This window comes from Alligator mississippiensis, chromosome 8 (genome assembly GCF_030867095.1).
Source record: "Alligator mississippiensis isolate rAllMis1 chromosome 8, rAllMis1, whole genome shotgun sequence".
NCBI lineage: Eukaryota > Metazoa > Chordata > Crocodylia > Alligatoridae > Alligator > Alligator mississippiensis.
The window spans coordinates 40,849,992-40,866,787 of NC_081831.1; the positions used below are offsets into that span (position 1 = coordinate 40,849,992).

The following is a 16,796-nucleotide window of genomic DNA, read 5'->3' on the forward strand; positions in this document are numbered from 1 at the left end:
CTATTCTGAGTATCTGGATGTTCTTTTGTCATGAAGTCCTTCTGCATTTTGCTGAAAAGAGTTGCTTAAGTGGGTGTGGAGCTATGTTCTAGGAGCCCTGCTGCACTGTGCTTGTTATCTAGGCAGTCTGTGCCTGTCATTTCTTCATGCTGATCCTCTCAGGAACTACACTAACCTTTGTTTTACCTGTACTCATTACAGATACCAGTTCCCTCCTGGTGCACACAGAGGAAGTTTTATCTTGTGGCCTTTAGTCCTTCATCATAGGTCCAAATCTGGCCCTATCTCATTCTGATCTGGTGCTACCCTGCAGAGCACTTCCACTTGTTACATGCACAGATCCTCCTCTCACTGTACAGACTTGCCCTCACCTAACATTGCCATACTTTCTCCCTTCTCTCCATTTCAGACCCCATTTCTTTCCAATCCAAGAAGGCAAGTTCAGAGAAATCTACGGTGCCTTCTTCCCCATCCTGTCCTCTGGCTGTAAAGTCAAAAGTTTGGCATGTTGACCTCATTTTCACTTCTCTCCTCCCTGAACCCCTCCTCTCAGTATGCTTCACAGAGTCTCTTAAGGAAGATGTGAATTCCACAGTGTTCAAGTCAGAGACAAAATTTTGATCAAATAAAGCAAACCAAGTTCAAAATTAATCAAAGAGATTTTTAGCAGTTCCTAATGGATTTCAGCCAGGAATCTCTTAAAAGTCTATCCTATCTCACTGAATAGTAAATTTTAAACAGCTTCTTTAAAAAAATCATACATGCTTGCTAGTTTTTATTAGCATGTTATATATTCATAAGTTATAGGAAGTCTGACCACATCAGCAAACATTGATAGATATGGTTAGAAGACATGGTTATATACACATTATGGAATGCTGGTGTAATTGATTATCCACTTATTAATGCAGCCATTTATTAGAGATTATTAAAAATCAGAACTTCTGTCCTACAGACAATTCAGAAATTTTGAAATTTGTTTTTTCCCCCAAATCCGGACAAAAAAACCCTAAATAAAACCTTTTTGTGGAATGGAAGCCTCCAAAAGCTTCATTTTGACATTTCTGATAAAATCAAACTGTGTTGACAATTCTGAATTATATGTTTAATCCCTTTTGGTTGGAATTTGCTCAGTTGATACCTTTAGAGCTGCTGTGGTGGTTATAGAAACTGTAGGTTAAGTGCCTGACTCTAACTCTCATCTTTGGGCTGGGCATCCTGGCTGGATACTATCTCCCTTTATGGTTCACGTTGGTCCAAGGACAGTGAAAACAGTGAGGAATTATGGGAGATGCAATCCAATTAGGGATGTCAGCTGTTAGAAGGGAACAGGAGCAAAATATACCGCAACGATACATTCCTATGATGCCTGCAGTAGATCAAAGAGATATGGATTAATAGCACATTGATTTCAGTTAAAATGCTCCAGGTAGGGTCAACAAATGCAAGTGCTTTATTCGAGTTAACCTGAAAATTTTTGGTTTTGATTTTCCAATACAACCCCCCCAAAAATATCCACTAAAAAAATACTGGCTTTTGCAGAAGCTGAATTTTCTACTGAAAAAAGCCAATAGACACAGTGCTACATTTTATCATTTTGTCACCACTGATAAACTGTAAAAATACCTGTAACATGGGCCATGGACGGACAAACCAATTTATAAAGTTAAAAGACTTCTCCCCTCAGCTGCTCCATGATAATTGTTCCATTTGTTTATTCCTGTTGCGTGCTAACTGGAAGCTAAACCAGGGCAGCTTACACCTGAATGGACCACCACACTGAATAATGGGTCTCAAATATGTTCAGTGCTTCTTTCTTCCCTCATTATTTTCTATTTTTTACCTGAAATCTTTATTTCCTGGTTCAGGCTTGGAACATCAAAATACGATGATTCTGTTTCTGGCAGAACTGTGGCAAGAGAAACTGTTTTTATGAGATTTTAGAGCCCACCAAAACCAACAGATCTGGCTAGTATGACTGAGAATTACTAAGCCTAAAGATGGCTGAGAGGATCCTCTGAACCTTGTGTGTCCTGTCACTATCCAGTTTAGCAGTGGTATTATCTGGGCTAGTAATAGTGTGTGCACTAAATTAGCCTATTTCAATGCTCATTAAAGGGTCTCTGAAAAAGCCATACTATTTAGTTAATGCGTATTAAAATAGGCTAATGCTCATTAAGCGTCACTTAAAAACCATGCTCTTTAGTTAATGTGTATTAAGACCAGCTAATGCACATTTTCCTAGTACCTCACAATGGAATTAACATGCATTAATGTGCCTTTTCTAATGTGCATTCAGTACCTCTGGGCAGTTTTACACGTGCTCTGGGGTGGCTCCAAAAGCCACACCAATTAAAGCGCTGCCATGCCTCTTGTCTCTAATTAAAGCACTGCCACATCTCAAGTTCATTCGAAGAGCTTTAGTTCAAGTGCTCCTACCACCATTTTTAAGTGTGGGGACACTGATACATGAGACACAGGAACCCTGCTGGAGTGCAGTAATTGCCACACTCCAGCAGACTTGGTTAATAATGTCTGCTCTGACAGGCTGAAATTACAGTGCATGAGAGCAACCTCTGCACTCATGTTCAGGCACCCTCCAATGTGAGGTCCTAAATTAATGCACATTAGGCTGCACTAATGCACAGTAGCGTATTTGCATGCTTTTTTAGTGATGTTTAATGCACAGTAGACTATTCTACTGTGCATTAGTGTAATGTCATGGTTTCAGTTAAATAGTCTACTGTGCATTAAAGCACATGTGTAGAAGTGCCCGTGAGGCATTTGTACACGTGTTTGCACTGGCACATACATTTATATAAACTGCAAAATACATGTCAGCACTGAGAAAATGGCAGCGTGTCAGCGCTGAGAAAAATCAAAGGTGCTTTTCTCAGTGCTGATGTGCATTTCACCTTTTATACAAATGGTGTCAGGCATGTCAGCAAGTGTCAGGCACGTTAGCTTGTGTGCGGAGGAGACTCCATTAATCAAGTCTGCTCCAATGCACTAGATCTCCAGATCATCGGAGCAGACAAAGGTACATATATAAATGCCCATGGGTATTAGATTTAATGCGCATTAATGAATGCACGTTGATGCATGTGTAGACGTGCTCAGTGATACCAAGGTGGTGGACTCATCCAGCATGCTTAGCGAAACTGTCAGAAAGATAAATGCATGGGCCATGTGACAGGCCAGAATGGAGTCCCACATGAGAATGCTGGGAGCTTCTAAATGCTGCTATTGCTTTATGAAAAGAAGTATATTGAAGGAAGAGGGCATTTAGTAATGCTATTTTCCATCATGGTTTCTGCACCACAAAGGGAAGCTGCCTTTCCCACAAATTAACTCTAAGACTAGGGAAAGACATTAGACATAAACCAGTTTAAGTGGTCAGAAACTGGTTTAAACCTGTAACAGAACAGATGTTCAGTGCACATAAACCAGTTTGAGAATGGCTGAAATTGATTTGAGATAAACCTGGTTGAATGTAGTATCAGACTTAACTAATTTGGCTCAAACCAGTTTATGCAATGTCTGTCCCAGACCCCTTGCTGGTTTAAATTAAATCAGACACCCTCAGCATCCCAGTATGCTCTCAGGGCTGGGCAGGGCTCTGTGTTCCACAGCAGGACTGGCCCTCCCCTCTGCTCCCTGGCAGCAGCTCCAGCAGTCTCTGCAGGCATCTGCCTGGCTTCTGCTCCCCCACCCCTCCCCACTCTCTGCTAAGCAGGCATTCCCCTTCCCCCACTACCCCCCTGTCCCTCACAGACATCGCTCAGCATTGACTAGCAGACCACATGCTGGCTACCTCTGAGCTGTGGCACATGGGACAAAGGCAAAATCAACAGATATCTGGTAACATCCCTCTGTGTTCTTAATGGGGTGATAAACACTGAGTTAGGGGTGATAAACATTCCCTGCTGGGCTGTTCAGGAGAGGGGGAACCCCTCCCTAATCAGAGCATCCTGCCTGGGCCAGGGCCAGGCCCAGGCCCCCTCAGCCCAGCTCTGTGAAAGAAAGGGAGGGCTGATCTAGCACCCCCTGGCTTCTAGCCTGAGCTACTGCAGGCATGTGCCTGCGTTCCTGAGATGCCTGTCAAGTTACAAACTGATTTAGCCTAGCCAGGTTAGACTTCAGTACACTATAAAGGAAAAACCTTTTCCCCTCCTCCAACAATTAACTGAGGATGGGAATGGAATGCAAGTGATACAAAAAGATGAGGAAAGGGAGACAATAAAAATATCTAGCAGCTTTATTGGGTAGCTTCCCTACCCACCCCTTGAAAGGGGAACCCTATTCCAAAGGGTCTGGTTTGCAGATGCACCCACATCACTGACATCCCCCAGCTACTAGCATTGGCGTCTCTCCCATTTGCTTCATTCACTCATCTTAATCAAACCACTGCTCCCAAGTCATTTATTTTTTCTGTTTAGCAGTAACACATTGATTTGTCAGTGCTAGAATGCAGCCCATCTGATGAAGCTCCTGCAGCACTTCTAACAATTCATCCACTAAACCAGCCATTCATCTCTGTGCCTTGCTGTGTTTCTTTATGTATTATGCTGCATGACTATGCTTCTTAACCTTCCCTCCCCACCTTCCCTCCCCACACCACCATTTCCTTGTTGCTTCTTGCAGTGTTGTTTCACTAGTGTCTTTTTCTGCCTCCTTCCTCCATGCAATCTCTGCATCGCTCTAGTTTTTTTCTATCTGCTTTCTCTTTTATTTAATCTGCTCTCTATCCAGGTATTGGTCCTACTGATGACTCCTGCTGGGAAAAGCTATGATTATAATTATTGAGAATACATTCCTGGGTGACATTATTAGTCTGTCTCTTACACTGATGAGTGTCTAAGGGCTCAATGGCCTGATTTTCAAAGTTGACTGATGTCATGGAGCGTTCTAGGATCTCAGCACCACTGAAAATGATGCCCTTGGTTGGCATTAAAATACACAATTTGAAGGCTTATCTATTTCAGGATTGCAGTTTTGCATTGAAAATCTTTTGAGATGAAGCTTGTTCATGATATTCAGTATTTTCTTTGATCCAGCTGATCAGAAAATACCATAAAAAGACTTCCTGAGGTATTTCAGCATTACTGCTTTGAATTGAAACAGGAAATGCAGAGGCAAGTGCAAATGAAATTTGATTAAAAAAGGAAAATGCTCAACAACAAAAAAAATCACTTTCACGTTTTAAATACAAACTCAGTGACTCTTATAGCCAAAGTGCTTTGCTTGTTTCCAGTTCTCAGCAGTCCACCTTCTTGGAGTCAGTTGCCTCTATAGAAAAGTTATTCTGCAGTATGCATTATGCATCTCATACTGGGAGAAACCAGAAATGGAGTTACCAAGTGGTCCCCAGAACCACTGCTCCTAAAACATCCTCCATTAGGGGTGCTGGGAGTTTCTAGGACAAGGGAAGATGATCTTAACTGTTAGACCTTGACTCCATACAATGCTCAATGACTAGGGAGACAACGGATCAATGCCATCATGCATCACCTGCACACATTGCTCATCAACAGCTTTATTCAAAATGGAGACAGCTTTGGACTAGCTCCAACAAACAGGGGAGCTGCAGTGAACATTATTTTTTTTCCATATTTATATACCTTGGTTTATGCTCATTAACTTTTACCTCACCTTTGTCCCTCCTTTGTTCTACCCTTAGTCATTCACATTTTAAGCTCTGCCTCTGTTTACTGTTTATTTCATTAGCATTACCTATGCATTTCACTTATTTACATATCTTTTTGCTATAAGTGCATGCTTAAGACCCTGATGCCTCTTCTTCAGTCACTTGGGTGGACTTCAACCAAAGCCTGGAAGCTTCTGCAGGCTTCTTTACCAATCCCCATTCACCTTTTCGTATATGTTTATCTTGGATTCTATTACCAGTTACATGTTGTCTTTCACATTCCAGTCTGGTTTTCAGTACCATGTTGTACCATCTCCACATTCCTAAGACTTCACCTCATTTACAGCATGCAGACTTACACAGACTCACTTGCTGCTTTTTTCAGAAAATGGTTGACACAGTTATGATGGCTACTTAGCATAAGCATTCATAAGCAAAATCTGCTTTATCTCCTAATGATACATAATGATCTATATATCTTACAACATTACTATATTGTTAAGAAAATGCTTGCCTAAGTGTCTTGCAATGTTACTTTTAACACACCATTCTGCCTTGTGGTTAGCAGCTCTGGTAGGCCACAGATTATAGCCTTTTATTCAGCTGTAAATCCAATGCTCCCCAAGATCCAAATACTGCCACCCTAACACTAACTAGTGCTCCTAAACTATTCCCTATACTGACTGCTGTTTTACATCATTGCTAGCATGCCATACAGCAATTTCAAATGGAATAAGCTGGAGCAGAGTGGCAATGAACATTATGTAGTCAACCCCCTCTGCATTGGCTGAAGGTGAAAAGGCTGGGACTGATGTAGGTGTGAGATCTCCTGAAATCATCCTCCCACATGTTATCCTATTGACAAACATATGGCATGCTTTTGTTCAAGGCCACAGAGGCAGACCACAGTATGAACAAACATCACTTTCTAAAATAAGTGCACCGAGTATTTGAAGAATAAGTTGCTAGTCTAATCATTTTTCATCCCTTTTCCTTCTCTCAACATGGCAGGCTGTCTCAGAAACATGGTCCAGATATTGCTGATGACAGCAATGACAACATCACCATCTTCACGCGCATTCTGGACAGGCTGTTGGATGGGTATGACAACAGACTGAGACCTGGGCTTGGAGGTCAGTTTAACTGTGGGGACTTAATTTTTTTTCACTGAATGGATTGAGGAATAAGTGGCTAAGACTGCTTATTTCCAGTCATAACCAACCTGGCCATCTTGGGAAGACCTGTTCAAGGAACAAAGGAATAATTCATTTTTTTCAAAGTTCCAGAAATGTGAAGTCTTATAAAATGCCTTTAGCATAAGTATGGCATGATATAATAAGGCAAGGTCATGAGTGAGATAAGGGATATAGCCAGTGAAGAGGACTGCACTGGTAAGATGACAGTGTTACTTCATAAGGCAAGGATACCTGGACAATTTTTAAGGGGAAAGGAAGATCAGAAGGATATAATTAAGGGTCTCTACTGCAATTCAAAGCAATAGGTTTCAACTGAAGTGCCCCAGAAATGCAGACAAGGTTCTTTGGGTGAATCTGATATCCTTTATTAAACCAACTTAAATAGTTGGAAAACAATTATTAAGCAAGCTTTTGGGTTCAAAAATCCTTTGTCAGGCTAAGGAAGTTTCAGCAGTTGGTGTGTGCTCTTCCTGGATGGAATGCAAAGAGGAAGAGTACACACCAACTGCTGAAACTTCCTTAGCCTGACGAAGGGTTTTTGAACCCGAAAGCTTGCTTAATAATTGTTTTCCAACTATTTAAGTTGGTCTAATAAAGGATATCAGATTCACCCAAAGAACCTTGTCTGCCTATGTCCTTAGACCAACACAGCTACAATCTACACCCCAGAAATGCAGAGAATAGACAAGTACATCCTTATCTTACCGCCAGCTTTCCCCATAATATTCAGTACAGGAAGGAGGAGGTGGGAGTGGGGCAGCGATAAATTAGCCTACAACCAGAAGGCTTGTACCAGGCTCTCACAGGATTGCAGTGGCCTCAATTTCATTCCATAGACTACTGCTTTGGTATTGTTTCTTACAACACCCACTGGGTGCATCTACACAAGATGCTATGTTGTTGTAACGATAAGTTATGGTGATGTACTTCGTTGCTATGGTGATGTAGGATTGGCTAAATGTAACACTGCTGCTACATCACTGTAGTGATGAGCTATGTCACCATAGCTTGTCGCTACGGTGACAAAGGGGCAGAAACAACCTGTGCACTGCTGGTACTGCACAGTACCAGTGGGTACTGCACAGTCATTTAGTATCTGCTAAAGCAAATGCTAAATGACCATTGGTGACGTGTAGGGTTTGCATGCGGGTGCATGTGCACCCCATGAGCATGGTGGTGCACCCCCTACAAAAAGGTGCCAACACTGCCTCACCTGCAGGGAGTCACCACTCGCCACCCCCCTCCGCCCCCCCACTCCCTCTGGCTGCCACTGCCACTACTGGCAGTGTCTGCGAGTGGTCGGCGATCACCAGTCGATGCTCACCACCCCTTTCCCCCACTGCCGACAGCGCCGCAGCTGCCTGCAGGAGCTCCACGCTTATCATCTCCATGCTCCCACTGCAGCCAGTACCACTGCCACCTGCTGGACCTCGCTGTGCCCCCCCAGCCATCGGGGCACATGGGGCTCATGTAAATAACTGTGCAATACCAATTGCACAGTCAAGGCCACATGTAGACGGGCCCACTGAGTCTGAGTTCTGCTGACTAATTTTGTGCAACTCTCAAGCTATCCATTTCTCCTCCAGTTTGCCCTACTGAAGGATGCTGGGAGTAAGTTAAATCATTGAATTACCCTGCATTCCTTATGGGCACTTGTCCTCGTAAAACCTGGCACTGGGCCATCTGTGATCTTCCCTAATATCCATTGCTCTTACTTCATTCATTACAGCCACTTCTTCTGGGAGTAGCTTTGTATCAAACAATGCTGAGTCTCTTCTCCACTCTGCTTTGATCTCTTTGGCCTCCTACTTGGGAACATCAAATTCCCCTTTTCCAATACTGAACCCTAAAATGTCAGCCCCAACTTGCCTCTCCCACCCATGTGCTGCTATTGCATACCTGTACCCCTCCAAAAGTGCCTCGGCCCCAAGCAGAGATTATCCAAGTACTTTCTGATCAGCTTTTCTACCTTTAAAAACCTGCCTTATATCCTAGTTCATGTACTCAAGAGCTCATGTACTCCCCTGGAATTAACCACAGTCCTACTAAAAGCTTTGCTTCCTTGGATCTCTTTGACAGTGTATCAATTCAAATGAAATGCATCTAAAAGGGGACTTAGGGGACATCTACAGCTCACTCTGGACTCAATAATGAACAAATCCCTAGTGCGAACTATTAACAAGAGGACTCCCATGGGCCTCAGAGCCTGAGAAGTTAAAATCTTTCTAAACATATCTTTGGTATATTGTTTTAGCTCCTTCAACAAAGTGGTTAATGTAATGAATTGCCCTTTCCTGAGCCAGACCCAGCATGTACAATCAAACCCACCCTCACCTCTGCATTCCCCTCACACAGGATTCTGTAATACCTGCACCTGACAGGAGGTTCTGAGAGAAGTTAAAAGAAAGCTCTTGGCAGCCTAAAGCATGTGCATCTGAATGATGTACCCTCACCACACTCAGCTGAGTTGGTTCAAGTCTTCTGCCCAGATTTGGGCTCCTACTTGTTGCTGCCACTTCAGTGCAGGTCTGTCAGGGCTGCCTGGATGGAATGCTGAGCAGAAGACCTTTTAGTCAGGATCCTGGAGCTTGATAAATGAAAGCTAATGATGTAATGGCACACTCTGTAAGAGCAGGGGGAGACATAGGTATTTTGGGATGACAGTCTACAAAAACGAATATAAAGACCAAGATTGTATGGGACCTATAAGAAAGAGCCAATTTGCTCTCAAATCAGTTACTGCTATGTTGGTATCAACCCCAATTGCTTCAAAACACCTTGATTTAACTTCAGTAATGTCTGAGTCATCTGTTTGCTGACAGACATCCTCAGCAGCCAGGATATATAGGTTCAGTTCCCAGCCTTGCAACTGACTCTCAGCTTGGTAACATGAGAGTCTCTCATCGCATCACAGTTTCACATTTTACAAATAGGATAGTGATGCCTGGCCCAGCAGGGTGTTGTGAAACTGTATGCCAAGCATTCTGAGGGCCTCCAAAGAACAGGGGTGGATTAAGATTGCCCTGGGCAAACAAAATTGGAAGGCCCATCTAGAAGTGCACCGATATATCGGTCACATATCATATCAGCAAGGATAAAAGGAAAATTAATGTTATTGGCTTTTTGTGCTCAGTGTAGCCAATAATGTCACCAATGAGTGTTGCACATGTCACCATGCAGGTGGCCAGGAATGCAGCCAGGCAGCTTGGGGAGCAGGCTCCATACAGTAGGTCTGTTGGGGGTGGGGGGAGGGGAGGAAAGATTGAGGCCCCGATAGTGAGCGAGGGAGTAGGGCAGTGTCGCAGGGCACGTCAGTGCCTGGCTCCTAAGGAGTGAAAACTGCCAGGGAGAGAGCCCTGGCCGAACATAATGGGCAGAGCTGCAGGTTGCTGGGGCAACTAATGGGGGTCAGCTGGCCAGAAGGGGGCAGGGCCTGGCCCTTATAAAAGCCCAGGGCTGAGGCCAGGCTGGGAGTTCCCTGCCAACAGCCAGAGAGGCAGGAGCTCCTGGGGGAGAGATGTGAGAAGCACTGGCAGGTACTGCTTGAGAGTCTGCTCCAAGATGTTGGAGCAGTGTGGTTGTAGCCAGGCAGCTTATAGTTATGTTTCAGCCTAGGGGCTTGTGCTTTGTTTTGTTCATTGAACCGGTGGCTTGGGTGAGGCTATTAGGGGTTGGAGGAGGCCTCATAGGGGGGCTCACGATAAAGTGAGGACCCCGGTGCCAGTGAGGGCGCAACCTACTTATAGGGACCCGCAGCCCGGCACCCAGGAGGGCGCAGCATACGGGGTGTATAGACCCCAGCCCTAGGGAAGGGCATTTCTGAAGCCCCAGCGTGGACGGGGCGAGCTCCCAGGAAGGGGGCCATTTTGTAAGCCCAAGCGGGGCACAGCCAGACGCCAGTGAAAGCGCAGTTTATAGGGGTGTAGACCCCGGCCCCAGAGAGGGGCAATTGAGCCCAAGTGTGGGCATAGGGAACCCCAGAAAGGGGAAGCATAGTGAGTCCCTGAAAGGGGGCAGAAGAGAGATGACAGCAATTATATCTGCGAGGCTTGGGCTGCGGTATTAGGAGAGGTTGGAGCCGCAGAGCGCCCCTCGGCATTGGGCCATTATAATGGGCAGCCTCCTGCTAGCTAATTAATTAATTAATTAATTAATTAACATCAAGATGCGGCAGGTGAGAAGGCGGGTGGTTGTCGCAGGAACAGGTGAGCAGGCCGCAACTTGGCTCGGAAGTGATGCCTGTTACAGCAGGGAAAGTGAAAGGGACTCCCAGGTGGGGCACAGGGGGAGCCAAGGGCAGGTGGGGGGGACATTCCCGATGCTGCATGCACCCTGGGGGGCATAGAGGGCACGTGCCCCTCGGATTTATTCGTGGGGCCAGGTCAGGCTGCTACTGCAAGCTGGGGACTGCACTGGCCTCTTCCTGGGGTGGGGGCTGGGGGGTGGGCCCAGTGGCGGCTGCCCTGGGAGCAGTGACCACGTGGGGGCCAGGGTGAATGTTGGGGTGGCCAGAGCCCCCTCAGAGCATCACCCCTGTGAGGCACTCTGCCCTGCTGCCTCAGCACACAGCTACTGGGGAAGGCAGCAGAGCACAGTGCTGTGGCAGGGGCAGTGCTGGGGGACTGTGGCCATCCCCAACATTACCCACTGTTGCCTGATGGGCCCTGATGGCCCCTGCTTGCTGCCCACCAGCAGGGAGACAAAAATGGTGCCAAAATTAAAACCACGGCTTTCTCTCCCCTGCTGATGAGCGAGTGGCAAGCGGAGCCCTGATCAGCACTGAACCCTGGGCTGGCCCTGCCCCAGGCATTCATCAGTGTATGGGTGCATGGGGTAGTGCACATATGTGCGTTGTGGGGTGGATGTGTGGGGTGGATTGAACGGTGGATGCAGGTGCTCAGGGGTAGTGGCGCACACGTGTGTGTTGGGGGCAGGCATGGGGTGGGTTCAGCAATGGGTGCTGGTGCATGGGGGTGGCACACGTGTGTTGGGGTGGGGTGGTTTGAGTGGTGGGTGCAGGTACATGCGGGTGGTACACATGTGTTTGGCCATGTGTCTGTGCACAGTGGGGCAGGAGGTGCCCAGCCCAGTAGGGAAGTCGCAGCTAGGCAGTTCCTGTCCAACAGCTTGGGGCTTTAGCTACAGCTCCTGGCCCCTTCCTCCAAGGGCTCTACCTGCCCGGCCTGGAGCAATGAGTAGCCCCCTGTGGGTGGCTGGCCCAGTCCAGCTGAGCCCCCAGGGAAGGGGCTGGAGCTGGAGTTCGGGAGGCAACAGCTGGTCTTGGCTGGCACTTGCTGCCTCGTGCTGTCCCAGCGCTACCAACTTCCTGGAAGGGGCAGTGGGGGCAGCCGGATAGGAGTAGCCACTGGGGGCCAGGGGCTGAGGAGCACCAGGCACTGGGGCACAGCCCCATGAGGGGCCTGGCAAGGCTACCGGGTGGCACGGGTGGGTACAGGGCACAGGATTCCCCATGTGGGGAGCACCACTGGGAGGAGCCGGGGGCAGCAGGATCGGGGCTGCCCTGAGCCAGTGGGGTAGTGCCTGGGGCAGCACCTGGGGCAGCTCATCCCTCCTGGGACCTGGCCACGGCTGGAGCCACCCACACTCCATGGGCCCGGGCCCAGGCCCTGCCCTGGCCTCCTTACCATCTGTGTGGCCCCTCCCTCCCCCCCCCCCCCCCCCCCCCCCCCCCGCCTGGCCTCACCCCTCACAGCTCAGGGCACAGGGGAGGGGGGCAAGGTCTTGTAGCACAGCTCCACTGCAGCCACAGGGCCATATGCTTGGTAGGGGTACCTGGGCTCATGCATTAGTTTGCCTATGCCAAAGGAAGGCACTAAAGTAACATAAAGTACTAATTATTCATTATCCCTGGAAACATACAATGATGGATAGACAAATTGCCAGATTTTGGCCATTGACAAGATATTTTGTAGATAGCAGTAGCTCATTAAGACAGTGAAATCTCATTAGAAAGCTCTAGGCAAAGATAGCTGAGGTCAGGCCTTTTGAAACAGCTGAAATGGGTCGGCTCATTTCCCTTCTGCCTCTGGGATGCGAGTTGACTGGAACATGGAAAAGACTGGAATCTGGAAAACCACAAATAACCTAGCCCTCTTGGCAGTCGCCATTCAGGGCATGTCTGGAATATCAGAGGCTGCTCCTCCTTACACTTGAAGTGCACAGGTAAAGCTGGAGCAGGCCCAGGACTGACATAAACAGGTTTACAGCCACTGTGTGGGGAAGATCTTGTAATGCCTGTTATAGCTCTTCCTAGTTGACATCAGCTTTGTGACTCCTGTTAGAGTACTAACTTTAACATTTAGTGCAAAAAAAAAAATAAAGCCTATAAGTGAACTCATTACTTCCTGGAAAACGAACACACCTAAGATAAGTGCCCTCACATCAACCACTAATCTAACTCTGCAGCTGCAATGTAACTGCTGGAGAGGAAGGATTTGAGGGACTTTTCATCCTTTATTGGTGTTTCTGCTCAATGTCTTTGCAAGATTTTCATTAAAAGAGATTAAGTTATTAGACAGGTCACTTCACTAAGGTGAGCAGAAGGTTTGGTTCAGTGCCACCACCCTGGAAATTGTACAACTGGAGTGGGAAGCAGAGCTCAAACTCAACTTAGCTGTTGAATTCAGAAGCAGACAGGACATCTTTTGGGAAGGGTTAGCAGAGCTGTTTCTTCTCAAAGAGGAGACATTTTCCATAAGGAAAGCTGTTTAGGGGGACTTTAGATGGTAATGTCATTGATGGAGGCTGTACTGTCTTCTGGGTCTTGTATAGCACCAAGCATAGAATAAAATTGAAGAATAAGCAATGCAAAAGGGAAGGCAAAAAGAAGGGATGGAATGCTTGAGGAACAGGAAAAAAGAATGAGAGCAGGAGGGAGGCAGACACCACAGTCTGATTTTTTGCTATGTGAAATATTTACAAACTAGCTGCAAACAGAGATACATCTGAAAACACTTAGTCAGGATAGCAAGTGCTGAGCACAGCACATGAGGCTGAAAGCCACCTGCTTTCAGCTGAGCGTTGCTCCAAAAGCTGAGGCTTCCCGTCTCCTGCATAACTTTTTCTGAGCTGTGCCAGGCATCAAGCAATGTTTGCTATGCTTTGGGAAGGGATTGTGTAAACAGCAAAGTGGTGACTTTCCCCCTAAAGATAGCATCTTTGCATTTATTTTGTTATTCCCTCTGTTTTTCCCATCTGCTCCCACCCACTCCAACAGTTTCTACACCACAGCAGTTCCTCTTGCTGATATGCCAAGAAACATCATTTCAGCAAAACAATGCCAAGTTTGGTTTGAAATAGTGCCTGGCATTACTGGGCCAGAACTGAGAGTCAGGGCCTGAGACTGGCATTGTTGGCAATATTGCTTAATTGTCTCTTCTGTCCATTGAGAATACTGGAGCAAGGCTTAGATGTTCTAACATGTTCTCAGAAGGGAGCATGACTTCTGGTTTTAGTGACAGACTGAGATTTGGTGCTGAACTGCAGGAGTACAGAGAGCCTGTTTTGTGGCTAACCAGAGTAATGTGCTCCTGAGGCCCCACCCTGGCTCCTGTGAAGATTTAGAGAAATGAGTCTTAGACACATAACAGCAATCCCTGCTGGAGGACTCAGCAGCAGCACTGCATAAGCTCTGCAGACAGTCTTTCCTGCAGCCCTGCTGAAGGCAGACCCTAAAAGTACCAGCCCTGTCAAGTCAGGGTTAACAAAGCAGACTGACCTTCACAAAAATACTTTCAGTCACTTCAGATCTCCCTGCTGCCCAAATCCTAGGGATGTTGACTACCCAGCTACATTTCACTACCCTCCTCTCATCTCCTTTTGCCACCGGCTGGGTTGTGAGTTTAGGGTGCGGGACAACCCCACTGAAGCTGATTAGCCATTGTACATGTTTTTTGGAGAATACTTTGTGAAAATCCTGCAGTGTTCACTGGGATAAGCATTCCTACAAGGAGCTTGGGGCATGTGGTATTATCCTGTTATACTCCTTTCCTTTGGATCCAGGGATAAATCCTCTTTTCACTGGCAAATTCTCTGCTCCCTCAAGGACTTCCCAAGTGGTGGGGATTCAGGAACATAGTGGAACTGTAGAAGATGCTGCTGCTTGAATCAGAAAGAATAGGCTCCTAATAGCTGCTCTAAGACTATCTGCCTCCCAGTATCATTAGTGCCTCCTGTGCAGCACTCTGTCCCTGCCAGGTCAAGGAAGAAACATCTGGCTCTAAGAGTTAAATTTGGGTGTTCTGCAGTAGCAACACAACCCTTAGCCCAGCTCCCGATTTAAAAAAAAAAGCAACTTAAGGTGTAGTCACAGAAACAGATTTCTTAATAGGATCAGAATTAGGAAAGGGGAAAAAAGGAACAGAAGTGGACCCTAAGGGAATGGAGACATCTGCTGAAATGGCCAATCTTGCAGGAAAACAAATCCTCACAGTAATAAATGTTTTATGGACAGTGTTACTTTCCACTCACAGACTAAAGAGCTGTCATCTTCCTGGGCCTCTGTCTTTCCTTACTGTAACATGGAGTTATGAGATTTGTGTAGAGCTCATGGATTCTCTTATATTGGGGGTTCTGTATCAATGTCAGACACCAAACTTGAGTTTGAGTGCGGGGTTTGTCTGTCTTGTTACCTTCAAGTTAGACTACAATTCCAATGGATTAAGACACAAAACTAATAGAGGGTTATTAAACCCTGAGGACCCTCTATTCACATGGAAATTCCCACAGAAAAAAGAGCTGTCTACCTTTTGAGCAAACAACTTTTTCAACTGTGCATTCCAAGTGCAACTAACCAAACTTGTTGGGGGGGTTTGATCAATTGCTTGGGGGGCAAAAGGGGTGCAACTTCACATATACTACACCGCCAAGTCTCTCTGCAACCACCTTCCTTAACATCCACCATCTCACTCATCCTGGGAGGTTACTGACATATACTTGGGGTCTCCCCCCCTCATCTCTGGCTCTTCGGCCTGCTTCCCTGCTACAGCTTCAACTATTACCTCTCTTCCAGCACATTATCTGCATTACACTGCACCGGACTTGGACTACCTTTGGTCTCTGGTCTTTTGGCTTTGGGTACTGCCCCTTTTGAGAGTGATCATGGCACAACAGGTCACTTAGATTGAATTCCTCGCTTTTCTGCTCAGTTGCAATACCTGCCCCTTTCACTTCTATTTGCTGGATTCTTTCTGTCACTGTTAGCATTCTCACTTCATGCCTGTTGGCAAGTTCTTCCAGTTTCTCCCTTAGTCGGTCCATCTTCTCCATATGCTGGCTTATCAGCTGGCCGCATTTCTGATCCAGACACCCTACAATTGCTATCTGGATCTCTTTCTATATGGGTGTGGGATCTACCCCTGAGGACCCATCCATCATGATACCCTTTTCCTGCTGCACTGGTCCCATCTCATCTCTTGGACTCTGTAGACTCAGGTATCTGGGTAGTTCCCTGTGTTCCTGGGATTTCATGACCCCTAGCCATACAGCCTCTAGCTGTTTCTCAGTCTTCATTAAGGCTTTTTTCAAATCTTCAAATTCTTGAAAGTGGTCTTGGCATTTGGCTTTAGCTGTGCCTATATGTTCTGCCAACTGTGCCCCCAGTGCAGCCAGCTGCTCTTGCAGTATGTTTGTAGCTTGTAGTATCTATGGCTTCCCCTCTGTTTCAATGGGTGTTGCACAGTATACGGGGTCTAGCACTCGTGACTGTAACTGATCTCTGTCCTTACACAGAACCACTTCTCTGGCAAGCTTGCTTCTAGCTGGGCCTTCAGGGACTGCACCTCTGCCCCAAACTGGCCCTTTTCTTCCCCCAGACTTGGCAGCTGAATTCGTAAGGTGTCACACTCTTCCATTCTGGCTTTTCTCTCTGCTTCAAGGGACAGCATCCAGTCATACAATGCTTTGTAATTTTCCATGCATCCCCTCACTTTCTC

At 46.5% G+C, this 16,796-nt stretch overlaps 1 protein-coding gene across 5 annotated transcripts in view; it reads left to right on the forward strand.

The window, feature by feature from the left end:
- Positions 1–16,796, forward strand: part of GABRA3 (gamma-aminobutyric acid type A receptor subunit alpha3) — a 243,038-nt gene that overhangs the window by 45,258 nt on the left and 180,984 nt on the right. For 4 of the 5 annotated variants that reach the window (XM_019487955.2, XM_006273800.4, XM_059732686.1 and 1 more), the window contains exon 3: positions 6,659–6,780. In XM_019487955.2, coding sequence (XP_019343500.1) covers positions 6,659–6,780 — 122 coding nt within the window. Of the gene's footprint in view, positions 1–6,658; positions 6,781–10,294; positions 10,380–16,796 lie in introns of those variants that run through there. The other variant, XM_059732684.1, reaches the window with a different exon arrangement.